The following is a 27,593-nucleotide window of genomic DNA, read 5'->3' as shown; positions in this document are numbered from 1 at the left end:
ACTTTAATTTTAATGGGTGCATACTTAAGATTATCCCTTTAATGAGTCACCCTCATTACTAATGAATAAGTCACCCTCACTTATATTCAATATTGCATTTCTGAGAGGGTGATAAATCGATAGACACAAATTTGCAAGCTTAGCATTTCTAATAACTGGCCAATCAGAGGATCTTGCCAACTGACTGAAGATCACTGTGCATCTCATCCCATAAATACATTCATCATTTACACATTCATTCATTCAGCTCCTCCTCTGTGCCTATGCCCTCAAAACTTTAAACTGATAGAGACAGACATACTGACAGCTTCAGTACAGGGCTACAACTGTGGTCTATAAAAGTATAGTCAAAGGAGGGTATGGCCATCTATGCCTGGCAATAAAAGAACTGCTTGTAGAAGGATTCACTAAGGAGGAGAAGGCTGAGTTAGTTCTTAAAGTATAACCAGTAACAAAAGGAAGGCAAGTTAAGAACATGAGGAGAAGGCACTCTAGAAAGGGGAAAGAAACTTAGTGAGCTGTGTCCAGCTAAACCATAGAATATTATCATACTACGAGGAAAAACATATTAAGTACTTTTTATATGCAAAGAACTCTTGTAAGCATTTTACATTATAGCCACAGAGTCACACTAAGAGCTAGGTGCCATTCACATTAAACGGCTGAGATCTCTGAAGTACAGAGAGGTTAAGTAACTTGATTACACAGCTGCTAAGAGGCTGGGTTAGAATTCAAGTCCAGGCAGTCTAGCTTCAGAGTCCATCCTCTCCATCATGCTACAACCTATACCACAGTCTTCTTTTTCATCTTCTTCTTTTGAATAAAATTAATTGTTTAAGGTGGATATCTTCTGATGTAAACTACAATATGCCACAACATACTGAAAGTGAACAAATGACTTCAACAATGAGTGGGCACCACTAAGAATCCCTTTGACCTTTCAGTAAATGAAAGCTCAAGTGGCAAACCATATCAGAAGATCAGTAAAGCTTATTTTATTTCTTATTCTTTTATTTTTTTTTTCTTTTTGAGACAGAGTCTCGCTCTGTCACCCAGGCTGGAGTGCAGGGGCATGACCTCAGCTCACTGAAACCTCTGCCTCCTGGGTTCAAGCGATTCTCGTGCCTCAGCCAGCTGAGTTGCTGGGATAACAAGCGTGCACCACTATTCCCGGCTAATTTTTGTATTTTTAGTAGAGGGGGGTTTCAGTACGCTGGCCAGGCTGGTCTCAAACTCCTAGCCTCAAGTGATCTGCCTGCCTCAGCCTCCCAAAGTGCTGAGAGTACAGACATGAGCCACTGCACCCAGCTCTTATTCTTTTAGAATATAAAAATACATAAAAACATAAGTTCTCAGATTTTCCCATATGCAGTCATTTTCCTGCAACCATCACCTCTCAACCCAGCCCAGTGTATGCTTATACCACTTTGAAGAACATTTACTAGACAAGGAAGAAACAGGGTAGGGCTTTAAGAAGGTGAGTAATATGAACAGACGTGCATTTTTGTTGTTGTTGTTTGGGAGTTTGCTTTTTTGTTTTGTTTGAGACAGAGTATTGCTCTGTCACTCAGGCTGGAATGTAACGGCATTATCACAGCTCACTGCAGCCTCAACCTACTGGGTTCAATCAATTCTCCCACCTCAGCCTCCCACGTAGCTGAGACTATAGGTGTCACCAGTGCACCTGGCTAGTTTTTGTTTTTTTGGTAGAGATGAGGTTTTGCCATGTTCCCTAGGCTGGACGTGTGTTTTCTAAACAATTACTTGGAAGGATTAGAGGGGGAAAAGGAAGCTAGAAAAAGAAAATTCATTAGGATGACATTTGCAATAAATCCAGCAAGTGATATAATGAGGCACTAACTATAACAGTGGGGAGTCAAATGTGAAAGATTTAAGTGACTCCCCCAAGGCCAAGGGTCAAGAGATCCGCCCAAACCAAAACCTGGGTCTCTTGGTTGCATTGATCTGGCAATGGTGTATAGAATGGATTTGAAGAGAGACTACTATAATGAAATTTCTAAGACTTCTCTTAGTCTTAGAATAAGTATTACTTATTCTAAGTAGAATAGAATAAGAATAATAGAATAAGACTACTTTTGTCCACAATACTTATTTTTAAAGTCTGATTTTATACTATTAAATAAACTGTGGCCCAAAATGAATAAGATAATAATACCAACTAGCACAGCATTCTGGCAAGTAACTAAGTAATTCAGTATAGGCATATTAAAATTTAAGACTTAGCCTTATAATACAGAAACAAACTACTTCATCATAGAGAAAGCGTAGGGACTTGAAATACATTCTTTTGTAAAAGTAATAAGCTATTCTAAGACACAAATCTACAGGACATAATCCTCACAAATGAGCTTCCAAACAAGGCTTTTAAATGAAACTCCATCAGAGAAATCATTTGAGAAGCCAGATTCACATTTTATTAATGTGACAAGTATAACAAGATAAATATATCATATGACTCTCAAATGACATAATTAATGTAGTTTATGTGACATATTCCTATTAATGGTCTTTTATTATGTGTGAACAGTAAAATAACATTAGATAAGCAATGAAGAAATCCAATCAGCAGCAGCTTTCCTGAAGGTTTTGACTGCAGTCTTATTTACACAGTGTTATCTGATACTAATCCTTGGATTTTAAAGAGCAGAAATAGCTTCAGAATTATAAACAAACGTGTTCCTAGGAGATGAGCATTTTAATTACTATCATTTTGGCAAATATAAGATAAAAATAATGTGATGCATAATATAGTCTCTTGACTAAAGGTAAAAACAGGGGAAAGTATATTTTTCCAGGCCAATAAGGTTATATGAATAAAACAATCATGACACTGGATGGGGTACCTGGTTGACAGAGCCTGGTACTATGTTTTAACCATGACTTCCACTGAGATTTTGCCGAAAGTGTGATTTCCCCCTCCCTACTATTATCTACAAAAGATTAGAAATGAGTGACAAAATATTCTGGTTTTCTTTAACAATCCACTACAGTCTGCACCTATGAATCAACTGAAATATAAGAAAGCCTAAAAGTACAGGTTTTAAAAATAGTTCTGATTTACTTTTATATCAAATAAGTATATATTATCCTTGGCACCAAAAAACGAATTGTAAAATATGGTTCCTGAACTCAAGGAGTTAAGTGTAATAAGGAGGCAAGATATATACACAAATAGAGATATATGCACAAGGAGACCAAAAGATTACAACCAATAAAAGACAATCCACTTACAGAGGCACAGACTCTAAATGCTCCAAGAATTCAGAGGTAGGTAAAATCACTATGTTTTGTTTTTCTCAAGAGGAAAAGGGAGCGAGAAGAAGAGCAACTTGGTGCTAGTATCTAGAAGTGAGGGAGCAAAGCTGTGCTTAACTTTCATTTATTGGGATCATCTCAGCTTTATCTTTCTTGGATAAAAATCCCTGGTCAGAAAAATTCCCAAGTATAATGGTAAATAACACATGTTTTGAAGTAAATAAGGCCTGGTCCAATCCTAGCTGTGACCCTACCATGCTATGTTGACTGGGTAAGTCACTTCACCCCTCTAAACCTCAGTTTGCTTATCTGTAAAATGCAAATTATAACACCTATCACCTCATTGGATAAGAATTAAATGAACATATATAGGCCTATTAAAGATGACTAGCAAAGAACAAGCGCTTTTAAAATTATAGCTGTTTATCTGTATGGTATTAAATGCCATTCTTAGCATGACAAGATTGGGTTAACTGCCCAGAATCTTGCTCTATTTTAAACCACTTTTTTGAGGCATGATTGACATAGAAAAAGCTGTACACTTCTTTTTTTTAAGACAGAGTTTCATTCTTGTTGCCCAGGCTGGATTGCAATGGCGTGATCTTGGCTCACTGCAACCTCCGCCTCCCAGATTCAAGAGATTCTCCTGTCTCAGCCTTCTGAGTAGCTGGGATTACAGGCGCCGTCACTACACCTGGCTAATTTTTTGTATGTTTGGTAGAGATGGGGTTTCACCATGTTGGCCAGGCTAGTCTCGAACTCCTGACCTCAGGTGATTCGCTCGCTTGGCCTCCGAAAGTGCTGGGCTTACAGGCGTGAGCCACCATGCCTGGCCAGCTATACACATTTAATTTATACAATGGAATGAATTTGGACATGTAAGTATACACTTGTGAATCTTGCTTTTTAGGGCAATTACATGGCTCTTGGTGGGAGACCTACTGTGCTCTAGAAGACTGGGACCTAAGGTCCTCATTGATACTGGGGGCAGAACATGATTACTTTTGTTCTGACAGTTTCTTTGTGAAAAGGTTGCAAACCCTAACTGAATATTACAGACTCACATCTTTAAAAAGCTTGTTTTAGTATTTAGATTAATCCAGCAAGTAAGCAGAGAAAAGAGAGGAGAGAGCTCCCCTTCAATCATATACCCCAGCTGCATGCTCGGTTAGAAACAAAGATATCTAGAACCTATAATCATTCTCTTACAATGAGCCTAGAATTTAGAAAAGCCAAAACTAGTAGTGACTGACAGGACACCATGATAGCAAGCACCACAAACGCTGCTTGGGGCAGCACTCTTTGGATGATCTTCCTAGCTTTGTTAAAATCACACCAACGCAGTATCCCTTTTCATCTGTAGGGTAAATGGTTTTTAAGAAACCGTTTGGTAAAACACATGGCATGTGACTGTACCACTACAAATGTGTTAGCAGACCCAGCCAGAAACCATGGCAATGATCTGATCATGTGAGTATTCTGGCAAGAGTAAGAAAATAAACCTAATCTTTGTAAAGACTTACCGATGCCCTACCAGAGTAGGATATCTAATCTCTTCCAAGGGAGTTCCCATTTCCAATGTAGAAGAAGCAAGAATTGTTTTCAAGCTACCACCAAATAATCATATAGTATTTGATGGCTCAGCTTATTTTTTAATCTTCTATGAACTCTGAAGAATTGTAGCTGGATCTTTACAACATGATGATATGAGATTATTAATACAGTGAAAAAATACAACCTTCTGGTATAGCAATTTAAGCATCACGGAGTGAGTAAATACTGCAGAGTGAATCCTAACACTTGAAACAGAATCTTCCAGAGTCCAGAAATCCACCTGACTGCCAAGAATAATACTTCCGTGGTTCAAGCAATACCAGTACCCAGAGGGGTTTCCACAGACATAACCACATGAGTTACTGCATATTGGGTAAAATAGAAAAAGCAGACGTTTATGAATGTACAGTTTGCAGACATCTTAAAACTACTCATAAACATGCAATTTACAAATATAGAAGAAATGGGGGACTTTAGGAATACGCAGCATCTGTTTAAATTGCTTAATTATATGGTTTCTTCTATGAGTTTTCCTCATTCTGTCTGTATTGGGGTTGGAGGTGGGGGTGGGAAATATATGGGTCTCTCAACCAAAGTAAATGAAATCAATTTAACTGAAAGAAGCTCTATGATGAGAACTATTATAATATATGAAAGATTCTTGACTTCAGGATGAGGTAGAAAAGACAGGGTCAGAGGACAAAATCCCATCAATTAGATATCAAAGAAAACCTTTCAATTCACCAGGCTATGCTGAGGCAGGGTTTGTTAGATTCTCCAGCAATAAAACAAATGCACAATATCTTCTCATGCACCTCACACGATTTCTATTTCAGTTCTGATATAAAACACGGTATCACACGTCATGCCACAAAGAAAAGAGTCAGTTTAGCTCGTTCAAGTAAAAACCAGGCAGCTGCTAACAGAGACAGGTCAAGGCTGGGGAGGACCACAGCACATTCAGTTTGCTATGTTTTCCTTCAGAAGAATGTCAATAAAACCCACGGCCAAATGAGGTATTTGAAGTTTAAAAAAAAAAAAAAAAAGTCCTGTTATGCAGTGAACAACTGGGTTCACCTAACAGTTAGGGGCAGTCAGACAAGTTAGCAAAAGGGAGCCCTAGCCAAATGTACAGCGGCCAACAACTTGAAGAAAGCTGTCTTTCTCCCTCCACGTCCTAGGGTAGGGACCAGTCCCACATTTAGAAACGTTATTTCTGGGACCAATAGCAATTTATTTTGATAGAACTGCTGGATTTTTTTTTTCTTGAGTTCTCAACAAAGGAGCCATATTAGGAAATAATCTCACAAAAAGCAAAGTGCCCCCTCCCCCTTTTCCCCATGATCGATTCACACACGCTGGTGCACGCTGACACGCACAGACACACGCCCGTGCACAATGGCCAGCGCAGGCACTCGCACGGGCCCACGAGGCCTCAGGAGCCCCGCAGGCTGAAGGCCCGGCTATGGCCAGCCCCAGGCGCTCAGGCAGGAGGCCCCTCGGCCCGCTGCCCCGGAACCAGCTGCTGGGCTGGTGTGCTGGGGCTGCTCGCCCCCCAGCGGGGCCCTGGGGAAACAGCTGCCAGCGGCTCCGAGCCTTTTAACCCCTTGGGGAAATAGGTGTTATACCACCACCTGCGGGGCCTGTGTCGGGGTGCAGCCTCAAATCCACTCCCGCCCCACGCCCCGCCATGGGGCAACACCTAGCAGCTCTTGGCTGGCTCCCGCAAAGCTAATCGTGTCACTGTCTGCACAGGACTTCTAAAGCAAACGGGTGTTTCTGAGCTGTCACCCCTGGGGGTCCACGCATATCACGAAGGAAAAACTTAGAGGGCAGTGGATGCAGATGCAGACCAGACTTGGTAACTCGTCCCTAAGGGACTGATGCAAGTCCTAAAGGGACCAGGGCTGTTTGGACCAGCTGGCCCAGCGAACTACGGAAGGGGTGGAAAGACCTGAAGGCAACCGCCCCGTGTCACCCTTCCCCGGGTTAGGCTTTGGGGCCCCATCCGCTCTCCAGGACACTTACCTTCTTCCGGGGCTGCCATTTCATCATATTTGTAAAGCCGATACGTGGAACATCAAGATGTTGGCTGGGGGCTGGGGGCAGATGCAGGGCAGCGACGACTGCAAGTCATGCTGCCTCCCTCCCACCCCCTAATTCTTTCCCATATTCACTGCAATGGGAAAAGCCCCAGGAGAGTCCAGTCTTTTCGCCTTCAGTTCAATGAAAAGTATCCCCAAACCACGAACACACTTCCCACCAGGCTAGGAAGTCCCAGCAGCCACCGGCGTACTCCTGCCAGAGCGGGGCATTTTCCCGGCCGGTGTCTGCAAAAGGAGCCTGCGGCAGGGGGTCTCCGAGCTGACTGCAGAGACCCTCCCTCAGAGAAGAGACCGAGAACGCGAGCTGCTACAGAATCCCAGCCGGGCTTCTGCCATCCAAACCCCTTTTGGCGAATTCTCCTCTTCTCAGAAAAGATTAGACAAGCAATCAAACCCTCACGCGCAGCCTGGAGCAATTCCCACAATTCTGGGTGTATTTCTCGTTTGTAAAATTTAGCAAAGAAAATTCCAAAGATCTGTAATCAGAGCTTCTTTACGCTGTTTTCGCTTCCTTCTTGGATAACTTGGGAAAAGGATCTGCCCTTCTCGAAATGCCTACCTTCCCTGAACACTGTAAATAGGAAAACTTGGTTTGTGTGTTTAGATTTTTTTTTTTTTTTTAATTCCCAAGAACCTTAGTGGGGAAAGGCTGGAAGGAAATCCTGCAAGAACCCAACTCCACAGCTCAGTCTGCACTAATGACTTCCTTCCCTTCAGTGCGAGCACAGCCAGCCCAGCTCCAGCCACACAGAGCAAACGGTTTCTGGGTCTTAGTGCCACGACATCTGCTCCAATATAAAAAGTAAAGCATGCAGTTTCAGAGGCACCCAACGGCTCCTAAAGAATCAAAGCCAAAAACACCTACGTGGTCAGGAAATCATTTCAAAAGACATACTTAGACTTGTAAGGCAGCTATATCTAGAGGGAAAAAAAGGAAAAGGAAAGTACTCTAGGCCAAAATCTTAATTTCTGATTTGAAGAAAAAAGATTTGAAGTATCTGACAGAATAAAATATTCTAATCAAGAATTTTACCCCCAATGAACTTTAATAGATTCCATTTGTTCTCTAAATTTAGCACTAATTTCATTACTATAAAAAATATTTCTATGGGGATTGAGTTTCATTCATCTTCTGTGAAATTATTCCATCCTATTTAAGGAGATACATCTACAAATATAAAAATATTATATAATTCTATTATTTACCATCCAACATGTCTACCAACTCCTAAACCACCATAAAGCTGTTTTGATAGTTGGGAATATAACAGGTAAACTACTAGAATACCAACTAATATGCACAATAATAGTAACTGATGTACCAATGGTCCAACAATGTTTAACTTATTACCCTCAGACTTCTGTATGCATTCCCAGGATTGGCTAATGTGGGAGATTATATGCAGATTGATCACTAGCTATATCAGTATAAGTAAGCCATTAAAACACCCAAAACAATTAGTTAACTCAAAGGGACTGCTTTTGAGTTCTTTTCTACGCCTGAGAATCTGAAATTCAATAGAGGGCATTATCTTTATAATAATAATATTAACAATTTTAGCTGAATAAACAGGTACTATTTATTGAGCCACTAATCTATGCTAGAACCTATGCCTACATTCATTATCTCACAGCCCTGCAAGGAAGGTCTTTTTTTTTTTCTTTTTTTTTTTTTGAAACGGAGTCTCGCTCTGCCGCCCAGGCTGGAGTGCAGTGGCCGGATCTCAGCTCACTGCAAGCTCCGCCTCCCGGGTTCACGCCATTCTCCTGCCTCAGCCTCCGGAGTAGCTGGGACTACAGGCGCCCGCCACCTCGCCCGGCTAGTTTTCTGTATTTTTTAGTAGAGACGGGGTTTCACCGTGTCAGCCAGGATGGTCTCGATCTCCTGACCTCGTGATCCGCCCGTCTCGGCCTCCCAAAGTGCTGGGATTACAGGCTTGAGCCACCGCGCCCGGCCAGGAAGATCTTATAGTTCCATTTTCCAGACACTGAGATTCAGAGTGCTCATTTACTCAATCAAGACCACACACATAGAGCATAATGGGGCTAGAATTCAGACCCACAATGACCCTACCAGAGCTTATGCCTTTTCTAGGACATGCATCATAGCTACATGCCAACTTCTCATCTCAATAAACTTACTAAGTACCACTGACTTAAGCACCTATTATTTCACTGCCAGTCCCTGTTCCAAGTACTAGAAATATGAGTAAGATGTTGTCCCTGCTCTTGAGATTACATAACTGCAGGTGGCAGTCACAAATAACTCCAGTACTCTGTATATATTTGACATATCAAAATCATTCTGGACAACTTTACTTGGATATGCTACTAGCATAGAAAGATCAATAAATTCTAAACTAAATTCATCAATCTACTCCAAAATCAGCTTCTCTTCCCAACTTTCCTTTCTCTATCTACAACATCATTATTATTCCAGGATCACAAACTAAAACCTAAACATCATTCCTTATGTGTAGTCTATCACCAGGTCCTCTCTCTTTTTTCTTAGACATCGCAAATTCCTACTGCTGACATCTGAAGCCAGAGCCTCACAAAACATACATTAAGTACCAACTATTTGCAAAGCATCATGTAGGATACAAAGGTATAAGACTCAGTCCTTATGCTAGAGAAAGTTACAAAGAAGTTAGGACAGAACCAAAAACCTATAAGAAGACAACCAGGCACTCACTGTTTAGTCAGTTGAGCAACAAATGAGTTATGTGGTCAATAATTTCAGGTTCTCCAGGAATTACCAAGGATAAATCATCAAAAACTGGGGTGGTCAAGGAAGACCTCATGAAGAAACTTGAAGTAAAAATTCAGAGGAGACACAACTTAGTCTGGAGCCAAAAGTCAAGGTGCTTACCATGGACTGTAATGCCCTTCAGGATCTGGACCCCTCCACCTTTCTGAGCTCACCTTTTACCCTTTTCCTATTCCCCTACTCAGCACCTACCATACTGCCCTCTCACTGTCCCCTGAACATGCCAACCATACACTTCCGCTCTCTGCCTGGATTACTCTTCCTCCAGATGCCCTCTTGGCTGCCTCCCTAAGTCCCTTCAGGAGTCTATTCAGATATCATATAGAAAGGCTATCTCTCACAATCTCACCTAATACACACTATGACTCTCACGCTGTTTCTTTCTACCCTACTTACCCTGTTACATTTTCCTTCATAGCCCTGATGATATATATATCTATACACACACACACACACACACACACACACACACGTATTTCTAAAATGTTCATTCACACCACAAGAACATAAATTCCAAGGGAGCAGGGACTTGACTCTGTTATAATACCAACACCCAGTGAACAGTGTCTGACACCCAGCAGGCAATCAGCCAATATTTGTTCAATAAAACAATAAAAGAAATAGAAAAAAGAAAATGAAGAGAATAGTGTGAGCAACGGAGGCAGACATGTTTAAGATGTGTTCAAAATACAAAATGAAAATACCGACTCATTATCTAAAATACAAGTATGGGGATGTTAGAGGCAGGGACTTTGTCTTGTTCAACTTTGTAATCCCTAGTGTCTAGAACAGTGCCTGGAACAGAAGACGTACTCAATATTTTTAAGGCAAAAGAATGAACGGGGTATGAGGGTGGGAGGATGGAAAAGGAATAGTGAATAAATTCCATTCCATTCCATATAAAGATACTTTGGCAAGGAATGTTGGAACCAAATGGCTGGGAACGCTGACTCTAAGACGATGTAGTTTGAATGTTTATCCCCTCCAAATCTCATGTTGAAATATAATCCCCAATGTTGGATGTGGGGCCTGGTGGGAGGTTTGGGTCATGGAGCTGGATCCCTCATGAATGGACTTGGTGCTGTCCTCATTCGGAGTTAACTTGAGATCTGGTTGTTTAAAACAGTGTAGCACCCCACTAGCCCCGCATCTTGTTCCCGCTCTTGCCATGTAATGCACCAGCTCCCCTTTTGCCTTGGGCCATGACTGTAAACTTCCTGAGGCCCTCACCAGAAGCAGATGTTAGTGCCATGCTTCCGGTATAGCCTGCAGAACCATAAGCCAATTAAACCTCTTCTCTTTATAAATTACCCAGTCTCGGGTAATTTATAGCAATAAACAGTCCTGTATAGCAATGCAAAAACACACTAACAGATAAGGCAAAGAAATTTGGACTTTATCCTGTAAGATGCAGAGCACTGAAGCTATAAACAGTAGGAAAAGGGTATAGTTGAAACTGTATTTTTAAGCAATCTAATATATAATAAAATATTAATTATGATTTTATGGAGCTGTTTTTTCTGACAACTCGGTGCCTGATTAAAATGCTTATTATGACCATTTGACAGAAAACAAAACTGAAGTTCAGAGGACCTAAATAACCTGTGCAATGCCACAGAGCCAGTCAATGGCAACAGAAGAGCCAGAATCCAGGGCTCTTGCTTATAAACCACTGCCTGGGTGATGGGGCTACAATTGCTTTAAGAGTTAAGAGAGAAGTCTCTACTTTCTTTACTCTACTTCTGACTTGCTATATAACAAAAGTTTTCAAAAAGGGAAGGCAAGCAACATAAATAAGTGAAACAGAGACAGGTTTAAAAAAAGGGAATTGTGAGGATTGTAAACGTAAAGACACACGAATCATGTTAAAAGGGGCTCTGCTAAGCAACTCAATTGATATCCTTTAGAAATATCAGTGCAGCAATATCAGATCCTCTAAATTTTCATGAGAAGCTAAAAATTTCCTAATTTTTAACTGTTTGGTCAAAAATTCTAAAGCATCCTAACAGGCCAAACAAAACATTCCTATAGGGCTAAATTCCATCTGCAAGTCCTAATTTGTGAATGTTGATTTAAATCACTCAAGGCTTCAGTTTCTCATACATAAATTAAGAGATCCAGTAGTTCCTAATCTGTTGGGGTGATTTTTCTGAACACATCGGTGAATCCATATGCATACCACACATGGTATGTAGACTGAAGGCTCAGTCTTAGGCTCAGATGTTGCTGGACTTAATAAAAAGTTATTTAAACTGGGGGTGGGAATACAGAATCTGAGGACAGTAAACTGTATCAAGAAAGGAGAAAATATATTTATGTTTCTGTAGAAATAATCGAAAACTTCAAAGTGATACAAGGCTTTAAACTGGTTTTCAATTTTTTAGGTGTATTTCCTTTGGGTTGCTTACTTGTGATCTGTATAGCACTTCTTTCCCTGCTGTCTGGTGAGTATTTTGGCTTTTGTTTAATAGGTACCACTCGACAAAGGACTATCACCTAAAGTCTTAAATACCCACACCATCTTAAATTACCTTATTTTTTCTTCTTTCTTTCTTCCCCTTAATCCAAATTGCACCTGTATTTACACCTGAAATATTTATAGAATTACTATTGTATCAATATATTTTTTCAATAGGAATGATTTATATGGAGCTACCAAGCCAGCATAGTTCAGAATGTTAAAATTTAACATTATTGTTTCAAAGATCCACCATCAAACAGTAATTATACATTTTCCCAGGTCTGTAGGTATTTTTATGTCTCCTTCATTTTTTAACATAGCACTTTGCAGATCACTTCTCTAAATGCAAATACTGTAGAACAGTCTATTAAAATAGTATTTTACTCAATAACCACTTGCCTATTCAAATCTGAACAAAAGCAAGAAAGAGAAAATGAAGAAAACACATCTTTTTCCATTGTAAATTTCTTCAAGATTTCCTAAGGAGTGATGTATCTGACATTGATCAAAGGGTAAATGCCTGAAAAGGCTAGCCTCGTACTTATTTACATTTATTGTGTTTTAGGAGTAGAAATTTGAAAAATTTGTTCAAATTTTGAACCAATTCAAAATTTGTTCAAAAATTAACGTACAAATTTTGTTCAAACTTTTGTTCAAAAATTTTCCTACAGACCTCTAAATCATGTTCAAGTATCTAAGGAGGTGTTAGGAAAATAAAGGAACAAAGGTAGAAGTGTATTTGACACCAAAAAAATGTTGCCTCATTGGTGACATTTCACACAGTTGGGTAATCTGAGAATCTCAAGGCCTCACTTTGCTAGAAAAGAAATTAAAATAACTTGTTGCAGGAAGAATTCTGCCACACAGCCCAGGTGATGCAGGACCATGCTCCCATTCCCCCAGCAGAAAACTGCTACAGATCACTCCACAACATTCAAAGCAGATCACCTCTGACCTTACCCATCTCACTTCGTTCCACGATCAGGCAGCTCCAGACAGGCTGAAGTTCCACCCCTTAAATTCAACACATTTACTGAGTACTTGTTAGGTACAAGGCAGTGTTGTAGACACTGTGAGAAAAGAAAAATGAACCAGATGATTTTGCCTTTGAGGAGGAAGGAGTCTGGTGGAGGTCAAAAGAGAAGACAGTTATACAACTAATAAAAATAATAATAACAATAGCAGCTAACACTGACTAATCTTGCTATTTATCTGACTCTTAAGAGCCCAACTCTTAGCCCAAGCTACATGCTAGAAGAATGGGAATAACTAGTGGCATATTCTGTCATTAAGTCTAAGGAAGCCCTAAAGAGTAATTACGTCTGAGTGTAGTAACTGAGAAAGGTTTCACAGGAGAGGTGGCACAGTATTCTCTCAACAAGCAGGGAACACAGCATGAGCCAAATCATGGAGGTATAAAAGTGTGAGCTACATTAGCAAGCATCTAATAGATCTGAAATCTATATGCAGGCCAAGCTGTAATCACCTTTGGAAGGCTGTGAATGCTATTCTCTTAACAATACAATAATAGCTACCATTTATTGAGTATGTGCCAAGCATTGAAATATTTTAACATTTTTTATTTCATTGAAATAACATCTTCCTAACACTCTTATGTAGAGGAACTATTATTATGCCCATTTTATAGGAGAGGAAGCTAAGGCTAAAGAATTAAGCAAATTCCCAACGTATCATGGCTAGAAAGTAGAAGAAAGGAAATTCAAGTCAGATCCAAAGCCTTGCTTTTAACTTCTGACTTAGAATACAATGATAAGCCAGAACAAGATTTTAATTAAGGTACTGACAAATCTATTTGAGTTTTATGCTGATAATTCTGCAAGTATTGTGGAGGACAGAAAAATAGGAAAACAATAAAGACAGGAAGGCCAAATAAGTTTCTGTTGCAACAGAGCAACAAGGAATGAAGAGGCCTTGAATTAGGGCAGCAGAAACAGAAAAAGGACCTTTCTGAGAAACATTTCACAAGTCAAACACATCCTAAGAGCATGTTTCATGAAAGGAACCAAGAAGGATTTAAAGGTGGTCCCCAAATGTTTCACCATCAGTTAGAAAAAGAGACACTCCACTAACTGAAGTATAGATCACAGAAAAAAAAAAATTGGATACTAAATTCTGTTTAAGACCTGTAGGATCTAAGGTACTTAGAGGCACAGGGATGTGAAGTAAGTAGATGGAGGTATGATCTACAGTTAAGGATATATATAGATGTAGATATTGATATGGGTATCGATAAATAGGTAGAGCTATAAAGAGATGGGGGCTCACTGACATGATGATTTTATATATATATAAAGCCTATGGTTTAAAAAAATTCTTCCAGTGATGAAGTTTGGAGCAAGAAGAATTTTAAAAGGAGAGAAAAAGAGAGATCATAAAATTGAGTCTTGGGCAATACCATACTTCTAAACACAACTGACTTCACTGCTCAGATGGAACGCGAGACTTAACCAGTTTCCTGAGGCAGCAATTTTTATTTGGCCAGTGCTGCCTGGTTCAAACCCTAGATCCACCACTTACTAGCTGTGTGCTCTTTTGTTACTTCATTTTTCTGTACCTCAATTTCTAATTCTGTACATGGAGATAATAATAGCACCTACCTATGATTTTTGAGATTAAATTATATATGTAATTATCCACACACAAGCACACACACAATGTATCCTATACATATGATAATCCTATATGTTTAGTATTGTTACTCTACTTGTTGTTTTACTACACTAACTCTGAACTTTTTTCCTCCTTCACCATCACACCATGGACTTTCTACAAATTATAAGGGCTGCAAAGTACCAGAAATAATGCTCACGTGTTTCAGTGGTATAATCATTTTTCTAATGGGACTTCTGTTTCTCTGCACGACACTGCAACTGGGACTAGGCTTACACTCCTAACATAACTAAAAAACTGGATAACATAAAGGAAAAATACTGCTTTCCAAATGTTTCAGACCATAGGCAGCAGAGTACTATGAACCTTAAGACAAGCAAAACGAATGACATGAGCCTTATGATCACTCTGGCTTTCAGCCTGGAGGCACTTTCCAGACTACAGGGCAGAAAAGGGATCCCAAACAGAGCACAAGTATCTTGCTGAGTTGAGAAAACAGAGATCAGTGTTTAAGGAGGACAAAGTAGCTAGAACATTCAGAGTACGGAATTGGAGGGGGCTACGCAGACATGGAGCTCCAGAAATCAGCACAGGAGTCCTCTTAAGTTTTGGCTGAACACTAAGTTGCCAAAATATGGTGAAACTCTACAAGGCAAAGTGGAAGCCATAAGCTGAACAACTGCCAGAACTCATCAGGACTGTAGGACTTCCAAGTGTCAACCAGACAGAGTCATGGGATATCATTGAATACCTGGGACATTCAGCAGAGACCTCAGAAAGGTCATGTCTTCGCAGAAGGGGTAAACTAGCCCAGACTAAAGTGTACTCTTTTTGTTTTTTGTTTTTTGTTTTTTTGAGACGGAGTCTTGCTCTGTGGCCCAGGCTGGAGTGCAGTGGCCAGATCTCAGCTCACTGCAAGCTCCGCCTCCCGGGTTTACGCCATTCTCCTGCCTCAGCCTCCCGAGTAGCTGGGACTACAGGCGCCCGCCACCTCGCCCGGCTAGGTTTTTGTATTTTTTTAGTAAAGACGGGGTTTCACCATGTTAGCCAGGATGGTCTCGATCTCCTGACCTCGTGATCCGCCCGTCTCGGCCTCCCAAAGTGCTGGGATTACAGGCTTGAGCCACCGCGCCCGGCCTGAAGTGTACTCTTAACTCACTCTAACAAAGCTTACAAACCAACCTTGAAAAGTGCAACATTCTTTCAAGGAAAACAACAAAATCCAGGACTCAATGAAAATGTCCAGCATTCAATCATTTTCCAATGATGCTTATGAAAGAACACAGGTGTTAGCCTGAAAATATAGTAAGTCTTTAGCAACTTTAAGGAGAACAACATACAGCAGGTCTCAAATAACGTCTTTTATTCAACATCATTTTTATAATGTTAATGATAAAAAAAAATTGGTTTCATTATACATTAGTTCACTTAAAGTCACAGTTTCCAAGAACCTATCAACAATGTTGTGAGGATTTACCATACTTACTTGTTATCTCTTTGGCAAGCAGTTAGTCTTCATCATAACAATGCTATGACTATGGTATAAATTTTCTTATATAAATCAGGTTAATGGATTATAAGGTTGGCTACAACCTTTTCTCTACCAGATAGCCACAGCTATAGTGCATGTGTAATTTTGCTATTATATAATTAATTGGGGGAAATTTCAGTATGTCATACTTAATTAAAACTTATCTGGAATAGATTCAGTGGTCACATATTTGGGCCAGAATATACAGCTTTGGATTTATTAACTTTCCCAAAGAAACCCTGAGTATTCAGTGGTAGTGACTGTGTGTGTGTGTGTGTGTGTGTGTGTGTGTTTTAAATATGTACACTTCATTAAAGAAAGATGCTTGAAGTGGGGGCTTATGGACTTGTGTGTTTTTAACCAGAAGAGGTTGGCCAGGTGCAGTGGCTCATGCCTGTAATCCCAGCACTTTGGAAGGCCAAGGCAGGCAGATCACGAGGTCAGGAGATTGAGACCATCCTGGCTAACATTGTGAAACCCCGTCTCTTCTAAAAATACAAAAAATAAGCCGGGTGTGCGTGGTAGCGGGCGCCTGTAGTCCCAGCTACTCAGGAGGCTGAGGCAGGAGAATCGCTTGAATGTGGGAGGCAGAGGTTGCAGTGAGCTGAGATTGTGCCACTGCACTCCAGCTTGGGCAACAGAGTGAGATTCCATCTCAAAAAAAAAAAAAAAAGGCTATATTTCTCTGACTATGGTGAAAGAGATATAGGGAAAGTGGATCTTTTCTTAATCTTCGAGGAGAAAACAGATCATGGGAAAAGACAGTCAGTAGGGATAAAATATTCTTGAAGTGCATCTGGAGGCCCTCTAATGACTTGTTGCTTAACTCTGCACTTACCGTAAGCAAGCAAGTGCATTATATTCACAGAATTGAAATATGGACATGGCATGAGACAATAACCATAGTCATTTTGTGGGGGAATGAGGCGGGGAGGTTAGGGAGGTACTTTTTACAGTTGTTAAAATGCCTAGCATCAGAATTGCCATCCTCTGTTTCAGGGAACTTCCCCATTATCTGAGTCATGGTGGAATATAAAGAATATCTCATGACAGCCACCAAAAAGTTCAGATAATTACTTTCCCCTACCATCTGAGTTAGGATGAAGACACAATACCTAGCCCCAGTTCTTTACCAGAACATCGAATGTAAAGCAAGTGACACGAGGAATAGTGGCAGAGAGAAACTGCTCTGGAAGTAGCCACAGCAACATCCAGTTTCTAGGGTCATCAGTACCAGAGGGTCTCATGGGGTATCCTATATCCAGCTCCAACAGTGATGGCTCAAGTTCTGGAAGCCAGGGTATAACAGTTGCTGTATACAGTTATGGATGAGATCCAGGTACCTGTTTTCCCTTGGATTCTGCCCATTATCTAAACCTGATTTGCCAGCCACCTTAATGATTCTATGAGCCACCCAACATCTTTTCAATAAAGTCTCCTTTCAACAAAAACAGTCACAGTTGCTTTCTGTTACTTGTAACTCAGAACTCTGACTGACTAGTAAGACACATTTGATTTTGTTAATATTAAAACACAAATTTTTCTTGCATGAACATATCGACAGGTCTTCTGCCCTCTCTTCTGTCTATAATTATTCCTCAAAGACCTCAGCCAGTCTCAAGCCTCTAACTACCATCTCTTAATTCACGATTCCCATATTTATGCCTCAAAAACCCACTTCTCTACTGAGCTCCAGACTTGTAACTGCCTACCCAACATCTCCTCTAAGATGTCTAACACACATCTCAGACTTATACAGCCAACAAATCTGGTCCTTCTTCAATTTTATTTTATCTCAGTTAATGGCATTTCTGTTCATCCAGCAGCTCAGGCCAAAAAGTTTATAGTTCCCTTTGATTCCTCTCCTTTCCTGGCCTCAACATCCAGTCCACTAGCAAGTCCTCAGCTCTCTCCCAACAAAATCTAATCCAAATCTTGCCACTTTATCATCACCTCTACCCTTTCTCTTCAGCAACAGATGGCATCAACATCATCTGGTCTACTACAATATCTTCCACTCTGCTTCTTGTGATGCAGTCTCTTAGTGTAGCCAGAATGATCTTTCTATAAATTGGGTTGCACATTTCCCCCTGCTGAAGACCCGCTTAAGGTTTCCCTTTGCACAAAATATAAAATCCAAAGGCTTTAACATGGCCTACAAGGTCATACATGATCTAGCCTCTACTTTTCACTCTCATTTTTTACCATACCTTCCCTTAACTATGCTGCAGCTATACCTGCCTTCTTATGCTTCCTTTATAACCTTGTTAATTGCAGTTATGTCTACCTAGAATACTCTTCCTCCGGGATAGGTATTTCCTTTTCCACATTCAAGTTTCTTGTCAAATAGCAAGTTCCCAGAGAGGCTATCCCTGACCAAAATTAACCCACCCAGCCCCATTCCAAATGATTACATACCCTATTACTTTAGTTTGTCTTCTTCAAACCACTTATTACAATTTGAAACTACATTATTTCTCATTTAACCCCTGTGCATCCAATAGCTTATAAGCTCTATGTAGTGCTATCTGTATTTGTTCTCCACTATAAATCCAATCCTTAAAACATTTCTCAGCATATTAGGTAGTCATTAAATATTTATTAAACAAAAAAATAAATATAATGTTGGTTATATGATAAAACTAAATATACAGAATTTCCTTCTGCAATAAAAAGTTCAGCATGGCATTTATTCAGTTGTCAAGGGATGCCTGTAAATACCTTCATTCTTGAAAGATATACTCTCCCAAGTAACACAAAAAGAGGTCATTCCCCTTAAGACAGTATTACACCCAGGAGTAAGTCAGAAGATAAGATACTTAACTGAAAGAAATATAAGCTTCTGAAAAGTAAGCAGTAATTATTCTGGAAGTAATTATTGCCCAATAATGTCTTTTACTGCAAAAACTCCAATAGTATCACTTTCTGTCTTCATTTACACTGATGAGAATCTTGTATAATCCAAAGATGGGTAGATAAAATGATCTTTAGATAGTTTAACAAATAAATTTAACACACTTTGAAATTCTTAGATGAAATACAAATCACTTGTCAAAAGTACAATCTTATTTGTCAAAACATGAAAATGAAAAAAGAGAAGACACAGAAATAACAAGCTCAGAGCTGCCAAACTGACAGGCAGTCTTAAGTGAGACAGTCAAAACATACATATGCTAATTTTTAAAGTGCTGTCTATCTGGCCACCCATACGAAAACATGAGAGGGCTTTTTCTTCGTATTTCAAAAGTATATAAATGGGTCAGAGAGTGGACACTCTGATTACCAAATTAAGCAAGAGAAATTAAGAGCATAAAGAATTTTCCATTTAAGTTCAGAGTGCACATATAAGAAAACTATTAACTGAATTTCATGGGAGGTAATTAAGAAGATCCAACCCCCACAAAAATATTCATACCACCTATAACATCTAACACAATCACTGGCAGTGTTCTGGGTATAGAACACAGTGCAAGAGATAACTTTCCATGTTAGCAGCTGAGGTTAGGTAAACATTATAAATGGCAAAAATCATGCTTCCAAAACACTACTGAAATTGAGTTAAAATTTTAAATAAAATGTACAGATATTATTTCTGTTTTCCTTCTTCATTTAATATAATAAAAGGTTTTCTTATTAACATTTCTCCTAAGCAGTCCTCCCTCTTGCAACACTATTGATTCTAAACAAAAGAGCATCATGGCCAGGAGTGGTGGCTCACACCAGCACTTTGGGAGGCTGAGGTGTGTGGATCACCTGAGATCGGGAGTTCAAGACCAGCCTGGCCAACATAGTGAAATCCCGTCTCCCTAAAAATACAAAAATTGGCCAGGTGTGGCCTGTGCATGCCTGTAATCCCAGCTACTTGGGAGGCTGAGGCAGGAGAATCACTTGAACCCAGGAGGCGGAGGCTGCAGTGAGCTGAGACTGCACCAGTGCACTCAAGCCTGGGTGACAAAGTGAGACTCTCTCTCAAATTAAAAAAAAAAAAAAAAAAAAAAAAAAAAAAAAAAAAAAGCATTTCCTTGAAATGTTCCCTTCATTGGGTTAATGAATTTGCCATCATATCTACACTTATGTCTCACCCACTTTCTAAGATGTGGAATTCAATCTAGCGATAGAACTTTTTGCTCAAATTTGTTTTGTAAAGAATGCTGGACCAGAAAGTGTAATCCCAGCACTTTGGGAGGCCGAAGTGGGTGGATCACGAGGTCAGGAGTTGGAGACCAGCATGGCCAAGAGAGTGAAACCCTGTCTCTATTAAAAATACAATAAATTAGCTGGGTGTGGTGGTGGGCACCTGTAATCCCAGCTACGTGGGAGGCTGAGACAAGAGAATCACCTGAACCTGGGAGGTAGAGGTTGCAGTGAGCCGAGATTGTGCCACTGCACTCCAGTCTGGGCAACAGTGTGAGACTCTGTCTCAGAAAAAAAAAAAAAAAAAAGAATGCTGATATTTGTAGATTTGGATTCTGATATTCCGCCACTAAAAAAGAATGTGGCCGTGTATAATTCGATCCCATATACATGAAATGTCCAGAATAGGCAAATCCATAAATACAGAAAGTAGATTAGTAGTTACTGGGGATTAAGGGGAATGAGGAGTGACTGTTAATGGATAAGGGGATTCTTTTGAGGGGAGATGAAGATGTTCTAGAATTAGATAATGGTGATGGTTGCATAATTTTGTAAATATACAAAAAAAAGTGAATTGTAACTAAAATATACAAATATTATTCTTAATTATTATCCTTCTTCATTCAAAAGGGTGTATGTGGTCAGCTTTCCCCAACTCCCCCCACCAAAGAAAAAGGTTAATGTATAATTCTCTCTACTTAAAACTTTTTCTCTCATAATTTTCTTTTTCTTTGAGACGAAGTCTCTCTCTTTCGCCAGTTTGAAGTGCAGTGGCACGATCTTGGCTCACTGCAACCTCCATCTCCAGGATTCAAGTGATTCTCCTGCCTCAGCCTCCCAAGTAGATGGGATTACAGGCGCCCACCACCACATCCAGCTAATTTTTGTATTTTTAATAGAGATGGGGTTTCACCGTGTTGGCCGGAATGGTCTCAATCTCTTGACCTCGTGATCCGCCTGCCTCGGCCTCACAAAGTGCTGGGATTAGGGGTGTGAGTCACCACACCTGGCCCATAAATTTTTAAAATATATGTCATGAGCTACCACTTGTCCTCCATACTAGACAACAAAAATAAACAACTAGCAAACTAATGTCAGCATAAAAAGTTGAGAAAACAGTCTTAGTTGAATGGTTTATTTTATTTATGGGCATGTACCGATGCTATGAATTTATTATAAGACCATAGAATATATTTCTATAATTATCATTGTCTGTAGCTCATTTGTAAGACAAAATAAAATATGTCAGTATTTCACAGCACTCTACTCAGAACATCATGGCTCTTACAGTGTCTTGTTTAGATACATTTGAGCCAATGAAACAGAACAAAGCTAATTAGGCCAAGTAAGATGAAACTAATCTTTTTCTTAATAACAGTATGTATTACACTAACCTAATATATCTCAGCTATGACCATGAACTGTTTAAAAAACATCAACAACCACTGCACGATGCTTTTCTCAATACCCTTGACCCAGGCCAAAAAAGTAGCTGCAAAGGTTGTTTCATATAATCCTCAAAATTTTAGCACCACCACTTCAAAGATAAAATTTTTAAAGTCAATCCTAAAATACAATGACTATCCTATGTGTTAAAACTAGTTCCAACCTACAAGAAACGTAAAAAGAAAACCTCTGCTTTCTGAAGTACAGTCATATTTCATCAACAAGTAACAGTCACAACTTTTAGACTATATCTGAAAATCCCAAACTCATGTTTTTATAGCAATTTCTAGCTTATCATAGTTATTTTTGTGTATAGGAATTTTAAAGTCTCACATAATGATCAAATCAAACAGTATCATACTGTTTTAATTATTGGTGTTTTAAAATTATACTTTATTATGTGGTAGGATTAATCCCCTCTATCATTAGCTTTATTTTTTCAAAATAATCTTTCATATTTTTATCTATTCTTTCTGCAACATAAATTTCAAATTAATCATGTCAAATTCCAAGAAAAATGTGATTTGATATTCTTAACATCATACTGTCCAAAAATAGTCTTGGGCAGAATATATGTCCATTTATTCAATTCTCTTTTATAACTCTAAATGAAGTTTTGCTGTTTTCATTATCTAAAATTATACATGGCTGTTATTTAATTATTTTTAAGTAATTTTTGCATATTATAAATGTGTATCTTTTTTCCATTATATTTTCTAATTTAGAACGCTGAGTGAAATGCTGCTTATTTTATTGAACTCTTATTTTTTCTAAAATCTCAGTCAACTTATTTGGATTTACTAGATATAAAATATGTTTGCTGTGTTTTTGCCTTAATTTGATATGAAAATCTGTTTAAAAGTTTGACTTCAAAAAGCTTAGAGTACAATCCAAAATAATAACAAAATACATTTAAACGAATATGAGAGCAACATGTGAGGATTTCCAGAGATTTAAAAAAAAAAAACAAAGTAATAAATTCATCCAAACAGAAGTTCAAAACCTAAGAAAGTAGATTTTACCTTGAAGGTAGTATGTACTTCATTTCAAATTTATATCTACAAACCACTCTGAAATGGGTCAATTGGAAAAATCCCAAATGTATCTAAGCCTATTTTTCAGTAACTTCCCAGATAATCTCCCCTGAAATAGAAGTTCTTACACCAATCAGAATGTGGTAAAGACAAAAACATCTAAGACATGTTCCTGAATATGAGGCCTAATCTTTTTTAAAATCAGTTTCTGAAAGGTAATATAAAAATATTTACCAAAATAATACCAATACCAATGTGCTCTAGTTTTATCATATCATGAATGCATCATGCATCTCAGTAAAAGATTATTGAACATCACATCCAAAACCCAAAATGTATCCTAGCTGCAGGGATGGGTGGGTGTGTGTGTGTGTGTGTGTGTGTGTGTGTGTGTGTGTGTGTGTGTGTGTTTTGACAGAGGGGTAGTGGTAGTATTAAGTGTTTGGGTTTGGGAGTTTTTCATTCCTACTGTGAAGATAGTAACCTGCTTTTTTTCTAAAAGAAAGCCTGGGCCAGGCACAGTAGCTCATGCCTGTAATGCCAGCACTTTGGGAGGCCAAGGCAGGTGGATCGCTTGAGCTCAGGAGTTCGAGACCAGCCTGGGAAACATGGCAAAACCCAGTCTCTACCCAACAAAATACAAAAATTACCCAGGCATGTGGCGCGCACCTGTGGTTCCAGATACTCAGGCCGCTGAAGTGGGAGGATCACTTGAGCCCCGGAGGCGGAGGTTACTGTAAGCCAAGATGGCACTACTGCGCTCCAGCCTGGGTGACAGAGTGAGGCCTTGTCTCAAAAAAAAAAAAATTAAAGAAAGAAAAGGAAGGCCTGAGGAAGCTGAACAGAAGCAGGCAGAAACTGCCTTGGTCTTCAACCCTTCAAAACAGAATCAAAGTGCCACCTACTTCCCTCCTCCAGGTCAAAGCCACCCACATTCCAAGACCAGTTCTTAATTTTTGCAGAAAGCATATATTAGCAGTCTGCTTTCTTTCTTGTTACTACCATTGCTCGATACTAACAATGCCGTTTTCTTGCCTTTGTTCTCAGTCTTCTGGGCTAAGTCCTTACCCAAGTTTTTTTTTATTCCTTGTCTCTGACTATCCAGAAATCAGAGTCAATGCCTGGCTCTTGCCTTCAAGAACACCTTGACAGCTGACCTAGTATCTGGTTCTGATCTTTGGTATGTATCTTATCTCCTATTCTGGACTGTCCTCTAGTCTCAAACACTCCAGGGTTGGCTATAACTATCATTTTCAAGGTTGTGCTTTTAGGAAATGTTGGCTGTCCTGAGGAACGAGAATGGGGAGGTGGGGAAACATATTCACTGAGAAAGTGCTAAATAAAAACAAATACATATACACTTAAAATAGTTAAGATGGTAAATTTTATTTTATGTGTATTTTACCACAATACAAAATTTTTGAGAAAAAAACAAATAATAGAAGTGAAACTCAGAGTCGACAGAATAGTTATTTGTCTACCTATTTATATCTAGGAGACACAACTAAGATTATCAGAACAAAAGTTGAATAACCAAAAGAAGCCGGGTCGGACTCAAAGTATATTAACATGAAGATTTTAATATCAGGATGTTTGAGTCCAGAGATAAAGTCGTGAGTACAGGTTGATTGTGGTGGGATGCTTTTTTGTTTAACTAGTTTTGTAATTACAAAGTTAAAATATATTGTGGTAAAAATGCAAGGAGATAGAAGGATATAAAATAAAAATTAAAAGTCGTTCTTCCCATCACCACCAGTCCTACTCCTCTTTTTCATACACTCCCTAAACTTTTCTGTGCATATACATTTTTTCCAACTCACATGAGATAATACTTTATGTACAGACCTGCAACTTGCTTTTCTGCCCAAAAGAATATCTAGGACATCTCAGGAGCTATCTCATCTGTATGTATTCATGTATGTATGTATGTACGTACGTACATATAATAGATGGATAGATGATTAATGATAGAGAGAGAGAGAGAGAGAGAGAGAGATAGATAGATAGAGGCAGGCAGATTGAGATGGGGTCTCACTTTGTCGCCCAGGCTGGAGTGCAGTGGTGCAAACAGGGCTCCCTACAGCCTTGACCTCCTGGGCTCAAGCAATACTCCTGCCTCAACCTCCTGAGTGGCTGGGACCACAGGTGTGCATCACCACACCTGACTAATTTGTAAGGTTTTTTTTGTAGAGACAGGTTTCGCCATGTTGCCCAGGCTGGTCTCAAACTCCTGGGTTCATACTCTCCTCCCACCTTGGCTTACCAAAGTGCTGAGATTACAGGCATAAGCCACCACACCTGGCCTCCTATGATTTTTAAATAGCTGTATAATCTACAAAATACAATAACTTAATTGATCCACTAGTAGGATCTGTTTATCTATGGTCTGCCTCTGAAAAACTATCTGGCATATGCCCATGCTTTTTCCTCATTGTGGCCTTCTTGCTTATGGTCATTATTTCATTTTCTATATAGTTACCTTCTATTTTTCTAAAACTTTGTTAAAGGCAGGATGTCTATTGTTTTATCTTTATATTCCCAGTATGTGCAATGGTGCCTAGTACATAGTAATACTAAATACTTGTTGAATGAATGACTATTGACTTACCCAAAGATAAATACCTGATAAGTGACAGAAATGCCATTATACTTCTCAATCTAGCTCTCTCTTTCTATTAGACTGTATGGTCTTGTAGACCCTATCCTTAAAAACTGATCAACATAACACCCTACCAAATACAACATCAAACCCACAATTTTTCGTCAGTTTTGTTTTGTTTTGTTTTGTTTTTTAAGATGAAGTCTCACTCTGCCGCCCAGGCTAGAGTATAATGGTGTGATCTTGGCTCACTGCAGCATCTGCCTACTGGGTTCACACAATTCTCCTGACTCAGCCTCCCAAGTAGCTGGGATTATGGGCACCTACCACTAGGCCCGGCTAATTCTTAATAGAGGCGGAGTTTCACCATGTTGGCCAGGCTGGTCTCAAACTCCTGACTTCAAGTAATCCACCCACCTTGGCCTCCCAAAGTGCTGGGATTACAAGCATGAGCCACCATGCTAGGCCTCCCTAAGTTTTTTTGTTTCTCCATTGATCTGGACCTATCCTCTCTCACCAATCCTGTCCTCTTTGACTTCAAAATAAGGCCACCTTACTCCATACATTGTGCTGTCTTCTCTGACTTTCCCACCAGTCATGCTAACCCCCACCCAGGTCATGACTTAATCTGTTGCTCTACTCTGGAATTCCTTCCCTTCTCAGGTCCTTCCACCCCAATTACAGCCATCATTCACCAAACCAGCTTGTCTCAGAATCTTCTCTAAACCCATGTCATAATTTTAGTATTTTTAGTCTGGTACAAGTTATTCTCTGATTGTTTCATATTTGTTAGAATTTCCTCTCCTATTATCTTTTTAAGGTAGGAACTATATTTTACCAATAATAGCTACAATTTATTATGTGACTGTGATAGCTCATATTATTTGTTCAAAATATTCATTGCTTCTCTGTATCCAGCCCATTTTAATAGAATCCCTCCGTTTGAGATGAGTATACTTCCTGTTCCAGTGATGTCAGGCTTGGTCATGTGACTAGCTTTAGCCAACAGAATGTGAGTACAAGTGTTATATGCCACATCTGAACAGAATTTTAAGAGCCATAATATGGTTCCATCATGCTTCTTTTCTCTCTGCCATGAGGCTGGGATCTCTCAGATAAGGGTGAGCCCAGTCTAGGTCCTAAAAGAAAGAAGTTGTGGAACAGGCCTACAATTGACCTATAGTCAATGTGAATAAGTAATGTGAGAACTAAACCTTTGTTCATTGAGATTTGGGGACTGTTACCCAGAATAATATAAGCAAATAACTTTCATCCTGTTGCGGCTTTCCCCATCCCCACCTTTCCAACCTATACAATAATAATAATGACAACAACCACAACCTAAGAAATTTCAAGAAGTTACTTAGGAAGTTCTATGGCTTGCCTTACCTCAAGTCAAAGTGGGACTAGGGGCTTCCAAGAAAATTAGTAATAAAAATTGAGAATACCTGTAGTAAAAGACTGGCATCTCATTCTCCATTTGGATTATCAAACCAGCTGTTCTCAAATTTTAGCATGCGACAGACTCACCTAGATGGCTTCTTAGAAAGCAGATCATTAGGCCCCACTGGGCCCAAAAATTTTACATATCTAGCAAATTTCCAGGTGATACTAATGTTCCAGTTCAGGGACCAGGCTTTGAGAACTACTGGGTTAGGCAGTGAATATTTGATCTGCCATTATAACTTGAGAGAACTGGCAGAAAGGGAGACAATAGTACAATAGCTTAAATGCCCATAAACTGATACAGCAACGACATGCAAATTTCCAAAATTTAGATACCATAGAAGATGGCTTGGGACATCTTCCTGGTATCCTACCCAAGAGGACTGCCAGAAGGCAAGGGGATTCCACAGAAGGAGGTTTTTGGTCGTGCCACTTGATGTGGATGCTGAAAGAAGTTGAAAGAAATAGAGCTGGAACTTATATCTCACATTAAGAAATTGCAATGGGAAGCTACCTTAAAGTGTCCTCCAAAAAATTAATATACATGATCTCATGAGAGAACTATCATTTGGATACCTGCCAATGTCAACCCTAAAAAACTGCAAC

At 39.4% G+C, this 27,593-nt stretch overlaps 1 protein-coding gene across 10 annotated transcripts in view; it reads right to left on the bottom strand.

Moving 5' to 3' along the window:
- Positions 1-27,593, bottom strand: part of TTC28 (tetratricopeptide repeat domain 28) — a 727,080-nt gene that overhangs the window by 481,811 nt on the left and 217,676 nt on the right. For 3 of the 10 annotated variants that reach the window (XM_045364304.2, XM_045364305.2, XM_015457348.4), the window contains exon 1: positions 6,859-7,635. The exons of the other annotated variants lie outside the window; for them this stretch is intronic. In XM_045364304.2, the coding sequence (XP_045220239.2) occupies positions 6,859-6,885 (27 nt within the window). In that variant the 5' untranslated portion in view covers positions 6,886-7,635. Of the gene's footprint in view, positions 1-6,858; positions 7,636-27,593 lie in introns of those variants that run through there. 10 annotated transcript variants of the gene reach the window in all.

The sequence above is a fragment of the Macaca fascicularis genome, chromosome 10 (genome assembly GCF_037993035.2).
Source record: "Macaca fascicularis isolate 582-1 chromosome 10, T2T-MFA8v1.1".
Taxonomy (NCBI): domain Eukaryota; kingdom Metazoa; phylum Chordata; class Mammalia; order Primates; family Cercopithecidae; genus Macaca; species Macaca fascicularis.
The sequence above is the reverse complement of the archived record's forward strand: the minus strand, read 5'-3'. Positions and strand labels throughout refer to the sequence as shown.